The sequence below is a fragment of the Monodon monoceros genome, unplaced genomic scaffold, assembly GCF_005190385.1.
Source record: "Monodon monoceros isolate NGI ecotype Baffin Bay Population unplaced genomic scaffold, NGI_Narwhal_1 Super_Scaffold_12, whole genome shotgun sequence".
NCBI lineage: Eukaryota > Metazoa > Chordata > Mammalia > Artiodactyla > Monodontidae > Monodon > Monodon monoceros.
In genome coordinates this window covers 88,250,454-88,265,947 of record NW_021703768.1, presented here as the reverse complement: position 1 = coordinate 88,265,947, position 15,494 = coordinate 88,250,454, and the positions used below count along the sequence as shown (strand labels likewise).

Genomic DNA, 15,494 nt, shown 5'->3' with positions numbered 1-15,494 from the left:
CTGCGTGTCCGGAGCCTGTGCTCCGCAACAGGAGAGGCCACAACAGTGAGAGGCCCGTGTGCCGCAAAAAAAAAAAAAGAAAAAAAAGAAATATCTATTGAGCTCCTTACTGTGTTCCAGTAACTGTAATAGGAGACAGGTCAGAAAAAACAGTGAACGAGATAGAGTTCCTACCCCATGGAGCCTGCAGCCTGCTGGGGAAGACAGACAAGTAAATGGGCAGTTACCGTGCTATCAGACTGCAAATTAATTTCCAAAAGCAGCACCCGCGATTCTGTTTCTTCTACATGAAGAACTTCACTTTGGTCCCACCTGGCTTTCAGCTATGGTCCTCTCCAGTTTTATCTTTCTGGCACTCGACCATTCAGTTCCTGAAAAGGATTGACTATGCACAGTTGTCCTTACTTTCCACCACTCCATACACTCTCTTTTTGTTCTGCAAGGTCACCAGTGACTTCCGTGTCACCAAATCCAGTTTCCATTTTCTCTAACCACAACTTGCTCCATCTCTGAGCAGCTGCATCCACATGGTAACCACTCCCTCCTTAGTGAGGATGCTTTTCTGTTGTCTCCAGTGTCGCCACACTCCTGGCTTTTCTATCTCCACCTCCCATACTGCTTCTCTGTGCCTCTGTTCCCTCATCTGTAAAGTGGAAATAAAAACAGCAGCTATCTCCTAGGCTATTGAGAGGATTAAGTGAGTTAATATGTGTAAAATTCCTTACATGAAGTAAACAGTGAATATTAGCTCTTACTTGTAGTGGTGGTGGTGAATTCTTACATTCTCACCCCCATGACTCCCCTCCTCCTTGGAATATAAGATCCATGGGCTTCTAGTCTATGTTATATTGCCAGGCCCTACCACAGTGGCTGGTACGTAAAAGATGCTAAACAAATATGTGTTGGATGATGGATAGATGGATTGGGGATTGTTCCTCATCTGCATTCTGTGTGGCTCCAAGGTTCCGAGGAGGTTCCTCAGAGCCTCCAGGAATGACAGAGTGGCTGAGAGGCCGCGGGGCCTGGTCCTTGCACCTAACATCAGCCAGAGCAACCCCCCTTTTATTGCTTTATCCGGTTATTTATTTGGTTCGTATACTTATTTATTACTTTGGTGTGCAGAAGTATTGTACAGCCAAAAGCAAGTTTGAAAACCATTAGATCCCACTGCCTCTGAATAATTTGATAGGTAACAAAAAGTATCTAGACAGAGGGAAATAAATAAGAAAGATGACACCTTGGATTTAATACCAGTTTCCTGTAGCTGGGGAATTCTGAGTGCAGCCTCAAGGGTTCAGGTCAGTCAAGGACAGAGTTCAGACATCTGCTGTGTGTGACGGGACTCAGCATCCTTCAGAGCCTAACCCTGAAATGCTCTGATTTATGTAGAGTCTCTCTTCTGAAAGCCAAAAATATCACTTATTTTCAGGTTTTGTAATTTGAATTTATGGATTTATCACTTTTATACAGAACACATTTTTGCTGCTAATAAACTTGTTTTAGGAAACAGGTCAAATCCCTAAATTCTACCTGATGGAAACTCAATTTTAGAAAGATTTCTTTTTCGTCAGGTGTCCATGGGTAATTACCACTGTCCTAGGCTTTATGTAAGAAAATAAAAACTGAAATCAAGAAAGCCATTACGCACAAAAGAAAACATAAGTTTTGGTTCTGAGAGTTTTCTCCCTCAATTGTGTTTTTCAGCTTAACTTTGCAAGTTTAATTTAGAAACACGCAGATGTGTTCCATAAATATATTACACTTACCGGTCACTTAGTGACAATATTAATTATCTTATTAGGACCCAGGTTTTCTCAAATAGTCTTTTACTGAATCATTTAGAGCGCCACCAAGACTCCCCTAGTGGCTTTCTCCATCCTGGTGTCCCACACATGTCAATTTTGGTTCTAACCTGCATTGCACATGCAAATCTATACCAAAAATGTACAGACTTGCACGATGGGTCAGTTCCATGGGTTTGTGGCCTCAGAACGTCCTATGGAATACTGTGTACCTGGAGCTTCCAATTGGCTTGAAACATCCTTCCAGGTGAAGGATCACTTGGTGAAACAGGGAATAAAAATGTCACTAATTTTTCTCTCTGACAGTCTAGTTTTTGGACTCCTGTCACACTAATCTCTAATCAGAGGCTTCAGGTTGGTGAGCCCCGGTTCTCACTTAGTACTGCAGGCGTTTCTGTGATCTCCATCCTCCCAGGTTCTTTGCGGCTTTCTCACCATGCTAATTCAAGTGAACAGAAGCAATGCTAGTGTTAACAGGAAACCCACATTTCATGAAAAAGAGACAGCATGAATCCAGGCCTGTTGTGATATTGACAGAGCATGGCACTTGCAGTCATTGCAGATCCTGAAATGGAGTGACTGCATTTGACAAAGTTGACTGAATTTATGAGCCTGCCTCTGTCAGGTTCATTGCATTCTCAGTATCTGTCTCCTTCTACGCTTTGGGATTTTTAGATGAGTTTTTTGCCACCCAAAAGTAATGTTTCTTACCTCTATATATATAAAAAAAAATACATCCTTAAAGGCCTCAGGCTCTTGGTATGAGGTTCATGCCCGTAATTTAGCAGGTGGCGTTTAGGCTCCAAAAAGATAATCATCTTCTTCTTAAAAATTATATTAAATACTCAGTCATGTGTGCCCTCTCCTCCCACCTCTTGAGTGGTCCTTGAGGAAGCACTACGTCCTTGTGCGAACTGGGTTTAGGGGAATCTTTCCCTCCGTTAGCTGTTGGGAAGGTCAGGTGGCCACCTCCTTTGGCTGTGCCCAACTGGAGATGGAAGACCAAGGTGGAAGGACAGGGAACCAGTCTGTTTTTGCTACACTCAAAGAATATACATTTTGTTTCAGACAGTGATGAATATCTGAAACAAGATGGACCAACAAGCTGTAGGAGCAACAGCTTCTTTCCTCCAGAACCCCTGACTCAGTGTTTAATGTGGTGGGTGGCATGGGAGGTGGGTGGGTACTTGTTACCTGTAAGTGATGGTAGTTCAGACCTTGGTTTCAGATTCCCAAGGGCAGAAACCACCTGTGCCCTCTAGGAGCTCTTTAATCAGCCTGAGCTGCACATTGGAATCTCCTAGGAGCTTTAAAAAATACTAATGCCTGGGTCCCACTCCTCCGAGGTTGGGTTACACTTAGTCTGGGTTATGGCCTGGGCACTGGGATTTTTCAGAGATCCCCAGGTGATTCTAATGAGCAGTTGGGCTGAGAACCACTGTATTCTTGTTCGTATTCTTGGTTGCAGACACAGTTTAATTTTTTTAATTCGTTATTTGTATTTCAAAGTTAAATCCAAGCCACTTTGACTTCATAGGAAATCCACTGAGAAACGTTTTCCGAGGCTGAACACCTGTTTCCCCTTAGGGCCCCCAGACAGAGCGTGTTCAGGTTAATTACTTTCATTTTACAATCACTGCTGTCCCACCACTATGAGTTATATACCTAAGACCACCTAAACTGTGTGTGTGGTGTTCTGAACATTCTTAGTTATACCCTAATTTCTAACTGCAAAAGCTTTTCTGGGGTAAACTGTCCCTCGAATTCTTTGGCTACTTCTGAGGATGAAGTCCAAAGAGCTCTTAAATGATTCTCCTTTGGGGGCATTATTGACACAGCTTAATTCGTCCCACATCAGTAAACGTGGATTGATCATTTGTTACGTATGAGTCACTGTGGAGTGTGGAGAAAGGCTTTGGTTTGACTGAGAAACGAAGCGGGAAGGAAAGGCACGTGAAGCTGCCTGCAGGGTGGAGGAAAGGAGCTGGGCGCTCCACTCATGCCGAGAATCATTCCACAGCCCTCACCAGCCTTTCGCTTCCCTGTGGGGTCCGCCTGCAGCCTCTTTCTGCCTGTTGAGCTGCTGGCTGCTGGGACGCTAGGCTTGCAGCTGAAGGGAAAGAGATGAGGTGAGAGATTGTAACAGTGGCGCCAGATTCCTGGTGTCCTGGACCTCCCTGCTCTGATCATAGGGAAACATTAGCCGGATGGGGTATGCCACCCAAACAGGGACATGAAACGTCCTGCTGCAAAGGGAGGGAAATAGGATCATCAAAAAAATCTACCCTGGCCTGTGGAGAGCCCAGTGCATGTGGTTGGCTGTGAGGGTCCTGGCAAAATCACTGTTATTGTCTGCTCCTTTATTCTCTTCTTAGTGTCCTATTTACAATATTTTAAACTGCACTTAGATGACTCATCTCATTTACATGCAAATTTGAGGTATTACTAAATTCATGTCACCCTTATTTTATCCGTTTTAATACGTGCCCATCTTGGGGCCAGTGGGCACTTGGTGAAAGAGCAGCTGTCACCCGGTGAATGCCAGGTCCCACGGACAGCCAGCACGCTCTCCCGGGAGCCAACAAGCTCAGAGCGAGGCCGACTCCGGAGGCATATTGCCCAGAAGTCAGCCTGTGGGGCTGTTAGCAGTGAGTGGCTGTTGCCCAGGAGTCTGTGAAGAGTGACAGACCAGCGTGAGGGCAAGAGCCCTGAATTAGGACGCAGGAGTTGACTGTGCTATTTGCGACACTTTCACAGACTTACTGTGGGCTCCTTTTCCAGCCTGCAGAAAGGGGAGGGGAGGCCTTTTCTTTGCACCCACCCACCCCCATCCTCAGAGCAGTGCTATTGGAAACAAGAACTTATTTCAGTTATACCCTTGAGTTTGTTAGATGGGCTGGAGAAGCATTGCCTTACAAAGCTTACAAAGTGAAGGACAGATTATTTGTTTTATTCTAGCTCATGAGCGGGTTTCCTTTCTCCCCTGAATAATATGTGTATATTTAGTGCATGGGGTACACAAGCTGATACCTCCTCGTCCTTCAGGAGTCCCCTTAAGTATCACTTTTTTTGGAAAGCCCTTTCCAGCCCTCCTGGCGCAGGTCAGGAGCTACTAAGTTTTGTCCACAGCAACCTGTACTTCCCCTAGAAAGCGCTTCTCAGGCCTTGCTGCTGTTGTTGTAATTGTCCATCTTCCCACACCAAGAGGGCAGGGACCATATCTGTCATGCTGGCCATTCTACCTCTGGGACACAGAAAAACGTTTTGAAGGGTAGAAGATTGGAGGGAAAGCTACACCAGTTTATGGCATGGTGCCCTGCTAAAAGGCTCCGTCACGTTTCCATCATGTGTCAAAGTCTCCACAACCACAGTTCCACAGCAGAATGTTCCCCAGGCCAAGTGAGATCTATTGTAATTTACATTCCCATAGAGCAGCCACTTTGAAGAGCTTGTAAAGGACTTTGAATTGTATTTATATGTAAACCGCCATCACTTTTTAAATGTTAGCTGGAAAATGAATGTCAGTGAACGTGTCACTGAGTGGGTGCTCAGCTAGGCCCTAGTCTGACGCTTCGCGCATCGCATTGTGTGCAGGGCAATGTGTCCCAGGGCAGAGAGCGCCTGTGTCGCAGGGTCCCGGATTCAAATCCTGGCTGCCATTTACTAGCTGTGTGACCCTGTGTGAAATACTAATTCTGTATGAGCCACAGTTCATCTGTAATCAGTGGTATTAATGCTTAGATGCTTGGAAAATAGTAGATGCTCACTGAATGTTTTTCCCTAGTCCTCTTCCTCCATCCTTACTGGAATGGGGACATACTTTTATTTTGCCTATTGGTCATTAGGCTGAAAAATTAACAAATTGCTTTCAAGTATTTTGCCAAAATAAACCATGCGTTTGATTTATCCCGTAGCACAGGAGAGCCTAATCCTGATAAGTACAGTGTCTCTCGGTAGGGAGCATGAGGCAATTTTAGTGGGAGAATTTTTCCTTGTCTGGGACTATACTGTATATTGGAGTATCGTTTACATGTTCCCTGGGACAACAAATGCCAAATACCACTGTAACAAGGAAAACAACAACCAAAAACCAGCCCCTCTGGTAAACAGTGAAGACATATAGAACTGCTGAAGCCCAAGAAATCAGAGGGTGGAAATAGCATTGTTTTGAGTCAGGAGATCTGCCCACAGTTCCCCCTGTCGCCAGACAACTGTGACATCAGAAGGAACCTTAGATATCACAAAACTTCAGAATCTTCTGTGGGGCCCTCCTGGGTCTGCTACCCGGAGCAGGGCACTGGATGCTGAAGGCTGGAGTATGAAATCTTCTGAACCATGTGGGTTTTCACAAAGTTTTGGAAACTGGCGCATGTGCAGTGACCATCAGCATGTTTCTCAGTGTCACCTACCCAGTGTAGTGTGTCACTCATCTCCAGTAGGAAGGCTGCCATCAGTTAATCTGAAGTATAGCCTAGGCATTTCCTGAGCACTGCCCAACAGCCACATGGCCCAGCGACCACCAGCTCATGGTGCTGAACCACCATCACGGGCTGCTTTGGCCTCCTGTGCAAAATTATTGGAAAGCCCAGGCAAGGTGTATCTGGAAGGAGGCACCCGGTGATATCAGATGGAAAGAAGAGAAAGGAGAGTAGCACAAACAGTCACCTTGGTTGTGAACTTCAGAAGATTAAAGGAGTTTGGAGCTGCCCTAATGTCAAGACATTAGAGACTGCCACCACCATAGCTAAATGCCCTGGGAACAAGGTGAGCTTATCTCCATGATTTCTGGGTATTAGTATTATTTGGCACCTTTTTGTTTCCTCAATACACACTCATGGAACAACTACTATATTAATTTAGCCAACAAATATTTATTGAGTACTTATTATGTGCCAGGCATTCGCTAGCTGCTAGGGGTTTGGTAGTGAACAGAAACAACAAAAACTCCTGTCTCATGAACTTATATTCTAATGGGATGAGAATGTGCCAGAGAGAGTGTGTAGGACTGAAAACAAGAAGATGACTAAAATCCTCCTTGCTGTCAAGGAACTTACGGTCTAGGAAAAATGCAATACATTTATTGCTTGTGGTATTTTAAATAGTGTCCACTTTTTGCAGAGAAACTTTCTTCATTAAAAAAAATGATTTTAAGTGGTTCATTATATTCTTTTTTATAAATTAATTAATTTATGTATTTTTGGCTGTGTTAGGTCTTTGTTGCTGCACGTGGGCTTTTCTCTGGCTGTAGCGAGCAGGGGCTACTCTTTGTTGTGGTGCACGAGCTTCTCATTGCGGTGGCTTCTCTAGTTGTGGAGCACGGACTCTAGGCACACGGGCTTCATAGTTGTGGCACGTGGGCTCAGTAGTTGTGGCGCATGGGCTTAGTTGCTCCGCAGCATGTGGAATCTTCCCAGACCAAGGCTCAAACCCATGTCCCCTGCATTGGCAGGTGGATTCTTAACCACTGCGCCACCAGGGAAGTCCCTAAGTGGTTCATTATATTCTCAAGTGTGGTTTTAATATACTCAGATGTCAAATATTTCCCCCCGACATAAGAAGCATGTTCTATTTTATAACAAGAGTCAAAGAGGAAATAAGAATCACTTAACATAAATGGTTTCTGCAGCAAATTCCATTAGAAATTGTATTTTTTGAACAATAGATATTATCGAGGAGATCATTCAGGCCTAGGCTTGCACTTTCTGGAATTTTCTGGGGAAAGTGTCAATAAGGAGGTGAAGAAACAGGGTGATGGTGTGGATAAATTGGTTAAACTGAATCTCAGAAACTGAAGGATCTCTCCTCACCCTTCTATAGTAGCAGCAGCAATAGGATGAAACTATAGTATGATTTACCTTAATTTGCATAGCAGTTTGCCTCACATTTTCAAAAAGTGCTAATAGATGTTAACTCAAAATAGATTAAAATACCAGACAAATTGCTATTACCTTAAAAAGAGTTATAATAATTTTGAAAATGTAAATTATGGCTATACAGTCTTTGGAGAGAACTATATTTCTTATATTAAAAATAAAACCTGTGGTACAAGCTTTTTTTCCCCTTTAATCACAGTAATTTCTTCAAATGACACTGCGGCATACTTCTTTAGGAAGATACGCTGCATTTTTCAAATCTTATGTGTATATAAGAATTGCCATTGATAGTTTTCAGCAGGTGAAAAAGAAATTATAGAAAACCAGGGATCGTGGGGAAACTTTTTAAAATTCATCTTTATGTTCCTTTTTTTATATTACATACATTTTATGAGTTGGAACAGAGAATGGTTCTTTTCATTCTAGCAAGTGGAGTTGTGCATTCCAAAATGCCTGCAGAAATGTGTATGTAGGCGTAACGATTTAAAATGATTTGGAACCTCCTGGTGTCTTACACCCAACTTTTTCTCTAAGGCACCAAAGCACTTATGGAGTCTATACAAAGAGGTGAGCATAATTTATACTTCTGAGGAGTAAATGAAAATAACTTCAGTATAAAATTTGTCACACTGTATCGCCAGGAGACACTATAAGTAAAAGATAGAACCTTCCCTAGTGGGAGTACATGTATTTCCCCTGAATAGCTTCCACCCAACAAAGCTCTAAAATGGAAAATTTGCATTTTCCCTACTGCTTTGTTTTGCTAACACAGTTAGCAAAACGATTGCTTAGAAGACACGTTATATCCACGGAGGATTACCTGTAACGTTTTTCATACAGCTATACAAAGCCAACTTACTGTCTGTCCTTGCCCATAAGCTATGAAAGCCAGAGTTCTAACACACTCTATATTCTTAGCTATAGGTGGACCTTACTTTATGCAACGGAAATAGGTAAATTGAATTTTGGTAAGTCAAAGGAATATAAAACACATTAAGAGAGCTGACAAAATAACCCTAGCATGAAAGTCTTTGCTAAAGTGAACAATTATCTCCTAATTTATGTACTTCATAAATCCATACCTCATGTATCAAGTTTGCTTAAGGTGAATTTTATATCTCCTCTTGAAAAACAGTTATCACTTAGTGATATTTTCTCTTTTTAAAAATTGGACCCTCGGGGCTTCCCTGGTGGCGCAGTGGTTGAGAGTCCACCTGCCGATGCAGGGGACATGGGTTCGTGCCCCGGTCCGGGAGGATCCCACATGCCGCGGAGCAGCTGGGCCCGTGAGCCATGGCCGCTGAGCCTGCGTGTCCGGAGCCTGTGCTCCACAACGGGAGAGGCTACAACAGTGAGAGACCCGCGTACCGCAAAAAAACAAACAAACAAACAAAAAATTGGACCTCCAAAACAAAATGCCTGTCAACCCTCGGTATAAAACTTTGTACAGGCCTATGTGTAAATTAGAAAAGATGTACTGCAGAAGAAAGGCCCCATCTTTATGGTGGGTTTAAATGTTTTCCCTTCTCCCTCCGTTTTTCTCCTATTTTTCAGTTAGTTGTTCCTTGGATGCTAAGTGATTTGGGCCGTGTTTACTTCCTTTCCAATTCGATGCAGATTTTCTGAAAGTCCTCTGACCAGATGACTTCAGCTGTCCCTTAGAAGGACCTGCATCCTTCTGGGTTTGTTCATGGCTAGAGGGTGGAATGTAACCTAACCACAGCCTGGGGAATGTCAGGTAAAGAAAAGGGAGGATTTCCTGAAAGTGGATATTTAAAACCTGGACTGTATTACGAAGAAAAGTTCTGAATTCTTCTCCAGAGAGCATTAAGATAGAATAGATTCTTCTTGCATCCAAAGTATTTTAAAAAAATTTTTATTGGAGTATAGCTGCTTTTCAATGTTGTGTTAGTTTCTACTGTACAGCAAAGTGAATCAGCTATACGTATACATATATCCCCTCTTTTTGGGATTTCCTTCCCAGTTAGATCACCACAGAGCACTGAGTAGAGTTCCCTGAGCTGTACAGTAGGTTCTCATTAGTCATCTATTTTATACATAGTGTCAATAGTGTATAGTACCTTCTTGTCCTGCGATGATTTTATTTTGAGCATTACAACTTATGTTATCAAGGTTTATTTCTGAAATATCTCAGAAGTTGAACAATATTGAGCATCCCTATAGAGAACTGGTCACCCTACCATAGCGTTAATTAATTCAATGAATGACCGTTTACTGAACGCCAGCTGTATTAATAAGAGCTACCATTTGGGGACCTTTTTATGTCAGTCGCAGTGTTAGGCATATTATTTTATCCTTGTAACAGTCCTGTGACATCAGTACAATTATCCAGTTTTTACAGTTGAGGAAACCAAATGGTAAAGTGAAACCAGGATTCCAACCTGTGCCTGGTTGACTCTCAAGTCAACTACAGTTGTCATGTTTCTTCTCTACTTTGTACACAGCTCTATAGCCTTAAAGATAAAAGGCAGTCTCTGGTCCCCAGACTTTGGTTCAGGTAGAAGAGAGAGGCAAGTAAACAGATGGTTGCAACACAATGTGAGAGTGCTTAAATAAGAGACAGGCCTTGCAGCTACCCGCCATGGGTCCACAGAGAAGATGTACCGAGACCAACCTCGTGGGGAGACAGGCTTGCTTAGGGAAGGTTTCCTGAAGGAGGGAATTCCTGAGCTGAATACAAGTTCCTCTGGGAATTGTTGGTCTTCAGTATGTTGTGATTAGTATGTTAGTGTCTGGCTTTGCCTTGCTCTTGGGTTTCTATTTTTTATTTGTAGTGTGTTATTGTTTTCTCATTCATTCACTGAGAAGTAGGTCTGGCTCATGAATACAAAAATGATCATGGCTCTTGTAAGATCTTACGTGGGAACAGGAGTAGACATTAAACAAAGCAATTATAAACTAACTTTGAAGGTACCATGAACGAAAAGTAGGCAGTGTTGGAAGAGTGAATAACCTGGAAGCCTTACCTAATGTGGGGAGGGGAGCAGGGTGAGGGTAGTGATCAAAGTTCCCTGGGGAAATGACACTGAACTAAGAGCTAAGAATAAGGTGGAGTAGGCATGAGAAGGGGACGTTCAGGTGCAAGTGGATTTAACAGTATTCCAGATACAGAGAACAGCATGTGCAAAGATCCTGAGGCCAGAAGGAACTCGGACAGCTTGATAACTTTAAATTAGGTCAGGTGACTGGTTAGTATCAAAAATATACTAGAGAGATAGGCACGGCTAGATGATGCATGACTTTCTAAGTGTACTATTCTAAGCAGCCTCAACTCAAGCAAGACTTAGGATAGAAATTCAAATTTAAAAAATCAAAAATTATATTGCTTAGAACTCCTTTTGAGACCATCAGTTGATATTCTCAACTCTAATTTGTATATCAGTTTTTCTTTTTTATTCAAAATTATTTTGTGTTTTTGTGAATAAAATGTTATACATTGTATCTTCATCACAAAAAAGAATTAACTACATGGCTTGGTTGAATTTGGAATGAAAATTGATTTTAATACAAGAAAGTCTTGTATAGAAATGCTGACAAAGACTGAGTATCATCAGTGCAATGTGGAAATATCAACTCTAAATTTAACAAAAAGATTATATATAACATGGTTTACCAAATCACCCAGAAAACACCATGTTATTTCAGAAAAGTGCAGATAACTTAATGTCATGGTCGTCACACTCCCAAGCGTGCTTTCAAAGCAAACAGCAAGGGTTTGATGTTGTTTTAGGTTTTTCCTTGTGGTCCTGATCTTTTTCAATAGTGGACAGACATGGAGAGGAAGCACAAAAATGTGTATCACCAGCACCTTCTTTCAGACCAGCTTACCCAGTATAAATGAAATATTGATGTATTTGAAAATGCCCGAGTGTTCAATAAAGATTTTAAATAAAGCTACCTAAAAGTTGCGGTTCTTAGGTTAATCATTTATTTATCTAAAGGATGAAGGAAGCTGTCTACTTTTGTGATATGAACTGCAATCAGCTTAAAAATAATTGACAAATTAATCCCTTCACAGCACAGCAATTGTAAAGGTGTTAGTTTTAATTAAGCCTGTCTGATTGCCTTGTCTAATCAAGAATCAAAGTGGTATCTTTGATGGTTAAGGTCTACTGGGGCCATCCCTGACCTGCCAGCCATGTATGTTTTAATTATTGATTCTTCACAATTCAGCCCTTTCCACAAAGGGACTTGAAGTTTGCAATACCTTAACGTTTAAAGGGAAGAAAAATAAACATTTTCCCCAACACTTCTATCCGGAATCCTGTGTATCCTCTCCACCAATCTACAGTTCTATCCTAAAAAAGCTGTCAGCTGGACGATGAAGTCCAGTGCACACTAGGTAACTGCTGCCTCACCTCCCAAGCGCTCCATTTTCAATGGACATTGTTAAGATCTTGACAAGTCACAGTCATCTATGCGTCTAGAAAACACTAATTTCTTGATATCGTGTCTTTTCAGAAAATCCCTTAGGGTGAATGTAGTACTTAGGAAATCAGGGAGGTCACACAAAAAGCGACACTGTCTTCTCACGAAGCATTGGTCACACTGCTGAAAAGGAAGGAGACGAGGGTTCCCGGTGCCGTGGACGGCGCACCCTAGTGAGCGTGGGCGGCTGGTGGTTTCGGTGGTCCCTGTGGGTGACCGTCGCTCTTCTTTGTGTTTGCAGGTCAGTGAAGTGACAGTGGAGCAGCTGGTGCAGCAGTACCCCCATATCACCTTCAGCACCGTCCTGCAGGACTGCAAGAGGACCCTGGAGAGAGCCTACCAGATGGGCTGGACCCCCAACATGTCTGCTGCCTCCTCCTGACAGCTCTGCCCACGCTTGGGTCCATGTGGATCAGCCAGCAGGGCGGAGAGGAATTGTAGAGTTGGGGTGGGTGATCTCTTGCAAAGGTTTTGACTGTCTCGTGTCTCCATGTGTACCCGAGTGTGTATATCTGTGTCTCGTTTGCATACTGCGTAGCATAAGCTCAATTGCTATTTTGTTCCCAGGTGAGCTGGTTTTTTCCTTAAATAACGATTTTGACAGGCACAGACCTTTAGTTTTTAAGTTCAAAGGCTTATTTCTCTAAAAAAAAAATTTTTTTTTTTTTTTTGGCTGTAGAATCAAAAAAAAAAAAAAAAAAAAGCGGATCCATTATTTTGAGCTTCTAATGACTCCACTGGAGATGCCCCCAAATGAAGGCAACTGCCTTCTTTTTTGATGGGAAAGAATTGTGCGATTCTACTGATGATGACTGGAAAGGAGCCACGTTGCGCTAATTAGAAGCCTGGAAACCAGTACTTTTCAAGATTTCAAGCACGTACACACATATAGGTTCTCATACTCTCTCATACACACACACACACACCCACAGCACTTTCTTTCTAGATCATTTTCTGACACAGGGGCCTTTCTCCAGGCCACTGAGGGAGCATGGCATCCACTGTCACTCTGCCTAACTCACTGTCCCCACAGGTGGCCCAACCTGCTTGTCTGGTGGGCGACTTAGGGACTATAGGGGACAAAACCTTTTGTGAAGTTTTCATATGGAAGCAACAATCTGAACTCCCCTGACCAGCTCACAAAAGTTAATTATTCATTATTGTACAAAATTCTGTTGAGTACTAAGTATTTTGAGTTTCATGTTAACATTGTATTAGCTTTTATAATACAATGGATAGTAACTGGTCTGGATATGTTTTAATGATATTTGGAGCTACTCTTAGCATTATCCACATTAAAGCCACCAATGTAATTACTAGTGTGCAGTTATTTAAAAAAAAAAAACTCTACAGATCATTTAATTATTTTTGTTAATTTTGGTAATTATGAAAGTATATTTCTGAGATTTGGGGCTAGTCACGTTAATAGAAGGTTAATGAGTGAGATATGAGTAGACAATCTTTCTATTAAGTTTTTTTTTTTGCTTTGGGCTTTAGAACAGATTTTTTGGATATATGCATGTTATCATATTTTGAATAATTATTATGCTATGGCAAAGATCTGTTGCTGGTTAATGTATGAGTTAAGAAGAAAAATTAGAAAATCTTTTCATTAAGCTTCTGTCTACACTTGTCAGAAATAAGCATTTCTTTGTTTAATTAAAGATTGCCAGTTTTCAGTTTAGACAGTATCTATTAGTAAATGAATATATGTTTTGATTTCACACATCTTTATGAGTAATTCATGTTGGGGACTCAGGCTCAAATAACCTTTCCTGTGTCTAGATTTATAATCAAGACAGCAGGGAGGCTTTTTAAGCTAAAGAGTGATTGTCTTTCACAGTAGAGTTAGATATACAAAAACCTGACTTGTGAGTTTGCTATTTATTCTTTCCCAATGTGGACATAACTGTTTTTTGGTCTTTAACGGATATGCTAGGATTTGAGATTCACTTTATATAAGTCCCAGTGTTGCTAAAATGATACTAGCTGTAAGAAATGAAAAATAGCTTTACATTCAAATGCCGTTCACTTATTTATAATAACTCTTTTTGTGTAAACAACTTTCCTTTGATTATGTCAACCTGTTTCTGATGTGGCATGTTTTTGCTTTTAATCCCAATCAGTTTGGAAAATCTAGTCACTAAGCACCGAGAGTATTTTTTCCATCACTAAATGGCTTACTAATTTAATTTCAAGGGAATAAAATTTATGTAAGAAAAAAAAGCTGTTTACTATTAACAAACTGTAATTCTTCTTAAACGTCGAACTGTGTCACCTTCATGTTCATTTCCCCACTGCTGAAAACGATCTTAATTCACAATATTTTAACTGATTTTTAATCCAAAACTAATTTATAAGACAATATGTAAAGTAATAGTAGCTTGAGTGAATAAGCAAAAGTTTAATTTTTATATATGTCACACTATATTTTAAATAGTTAAAAAAGACAAAAGGAAGGAGAACCATCGATGATATAGGTGGTGCCATTTCAGTTCAAAGTTGTGATAATCCTTGGAATGTCACAGTTTGGTTGTCAGATGGTTTCAGAAGTGTGTAATCAATTTTTTTTAAATGTTGCGTTGTTTGAATCTCAAGTACAGCACTATAACATGCTTTAGCTTGGGGGTGGGGGTGGGTTGGGGACTTGCACTTATTCTTTAAGATGTTGACTAATCCAGAAAGCCTGATGCATCATAACCTGGAAAACTGCTTTGGTGTGTTTGTAGGAATCTGTAGAAACATCACATCCAGCCTCAAAGCATTAATCACAAAAACAACCAGAAAAAGCATCACCTTGAATGATGCTGTGATGGTTGTTGAATGTGCTCTCATTAGATGCTTTGAAATAAGGCTTAAAATGATTTTTCTGGGCAATATAGAGTTTCTTTTTTTGCTTAGAATGTCATAAATATATGTGAACATGTTTAATGCAGGGCTTTTTATCCTCTCCAAAATGTCAACAGTATTTTCAGAATAAAGACTATGAAATATATTGCTGTGGTGGAAAATTCTGGTCCTTTGCCTTTAACGTCTCTTTGAGTGGATAAAGGAAATTCATCCAGTTTCGAGTTTCTATATTTCTGTGAATCTTTCGACCTTGCAATGGGTTGCAATAAAAGAGAAAGAAAACACAGTGTCTTTTGTTTTATTTTAGAGACAATAAATGGCCTCCCTTATGCTGGTTGGGTGTGATGCATGCAGCGGTCCGTGTCCTTGGGTGTTTCACTGCAGACTTTATGTAGGTTCAGTGAACCCAGAATAATAAACAAGATTGAATTTAGGAGATTTGCATTTGGCCAGTGAGTACTGAGATAAGATTAAAACCTCAAGGGTTTAAACAGGTGGTCCGTTTAAAGTACCATTCCCT

General features: G+C 41.2%; 1 protein-coding gene across 1 annotated transcript in view; it reads left to right on the top strand.

The window, feature by feature from the left end:
• The window catches only part of FBXL17 (F-box and leucine rich repeat protein 17), a 475,771-nt gene extending 460,513 nt beyond the window's left edge, over positions 1–15,258 (top strand). Inside the window, exon 9 of the mRNA XM_029219153.1 lies at positions 12,366–15,258. Within this exon, the coding sequence (XP_029074986.1) occupies positions 12,366–12,506 (141 nt within the window). The 3' untranslated portion in view covers positions 12,507–15,258. The remainder of the gene's footprint in view (positions 1–12,365) is intronic.
• Positions 15,259–15,494: the final 236 nt, after the last annotated feature.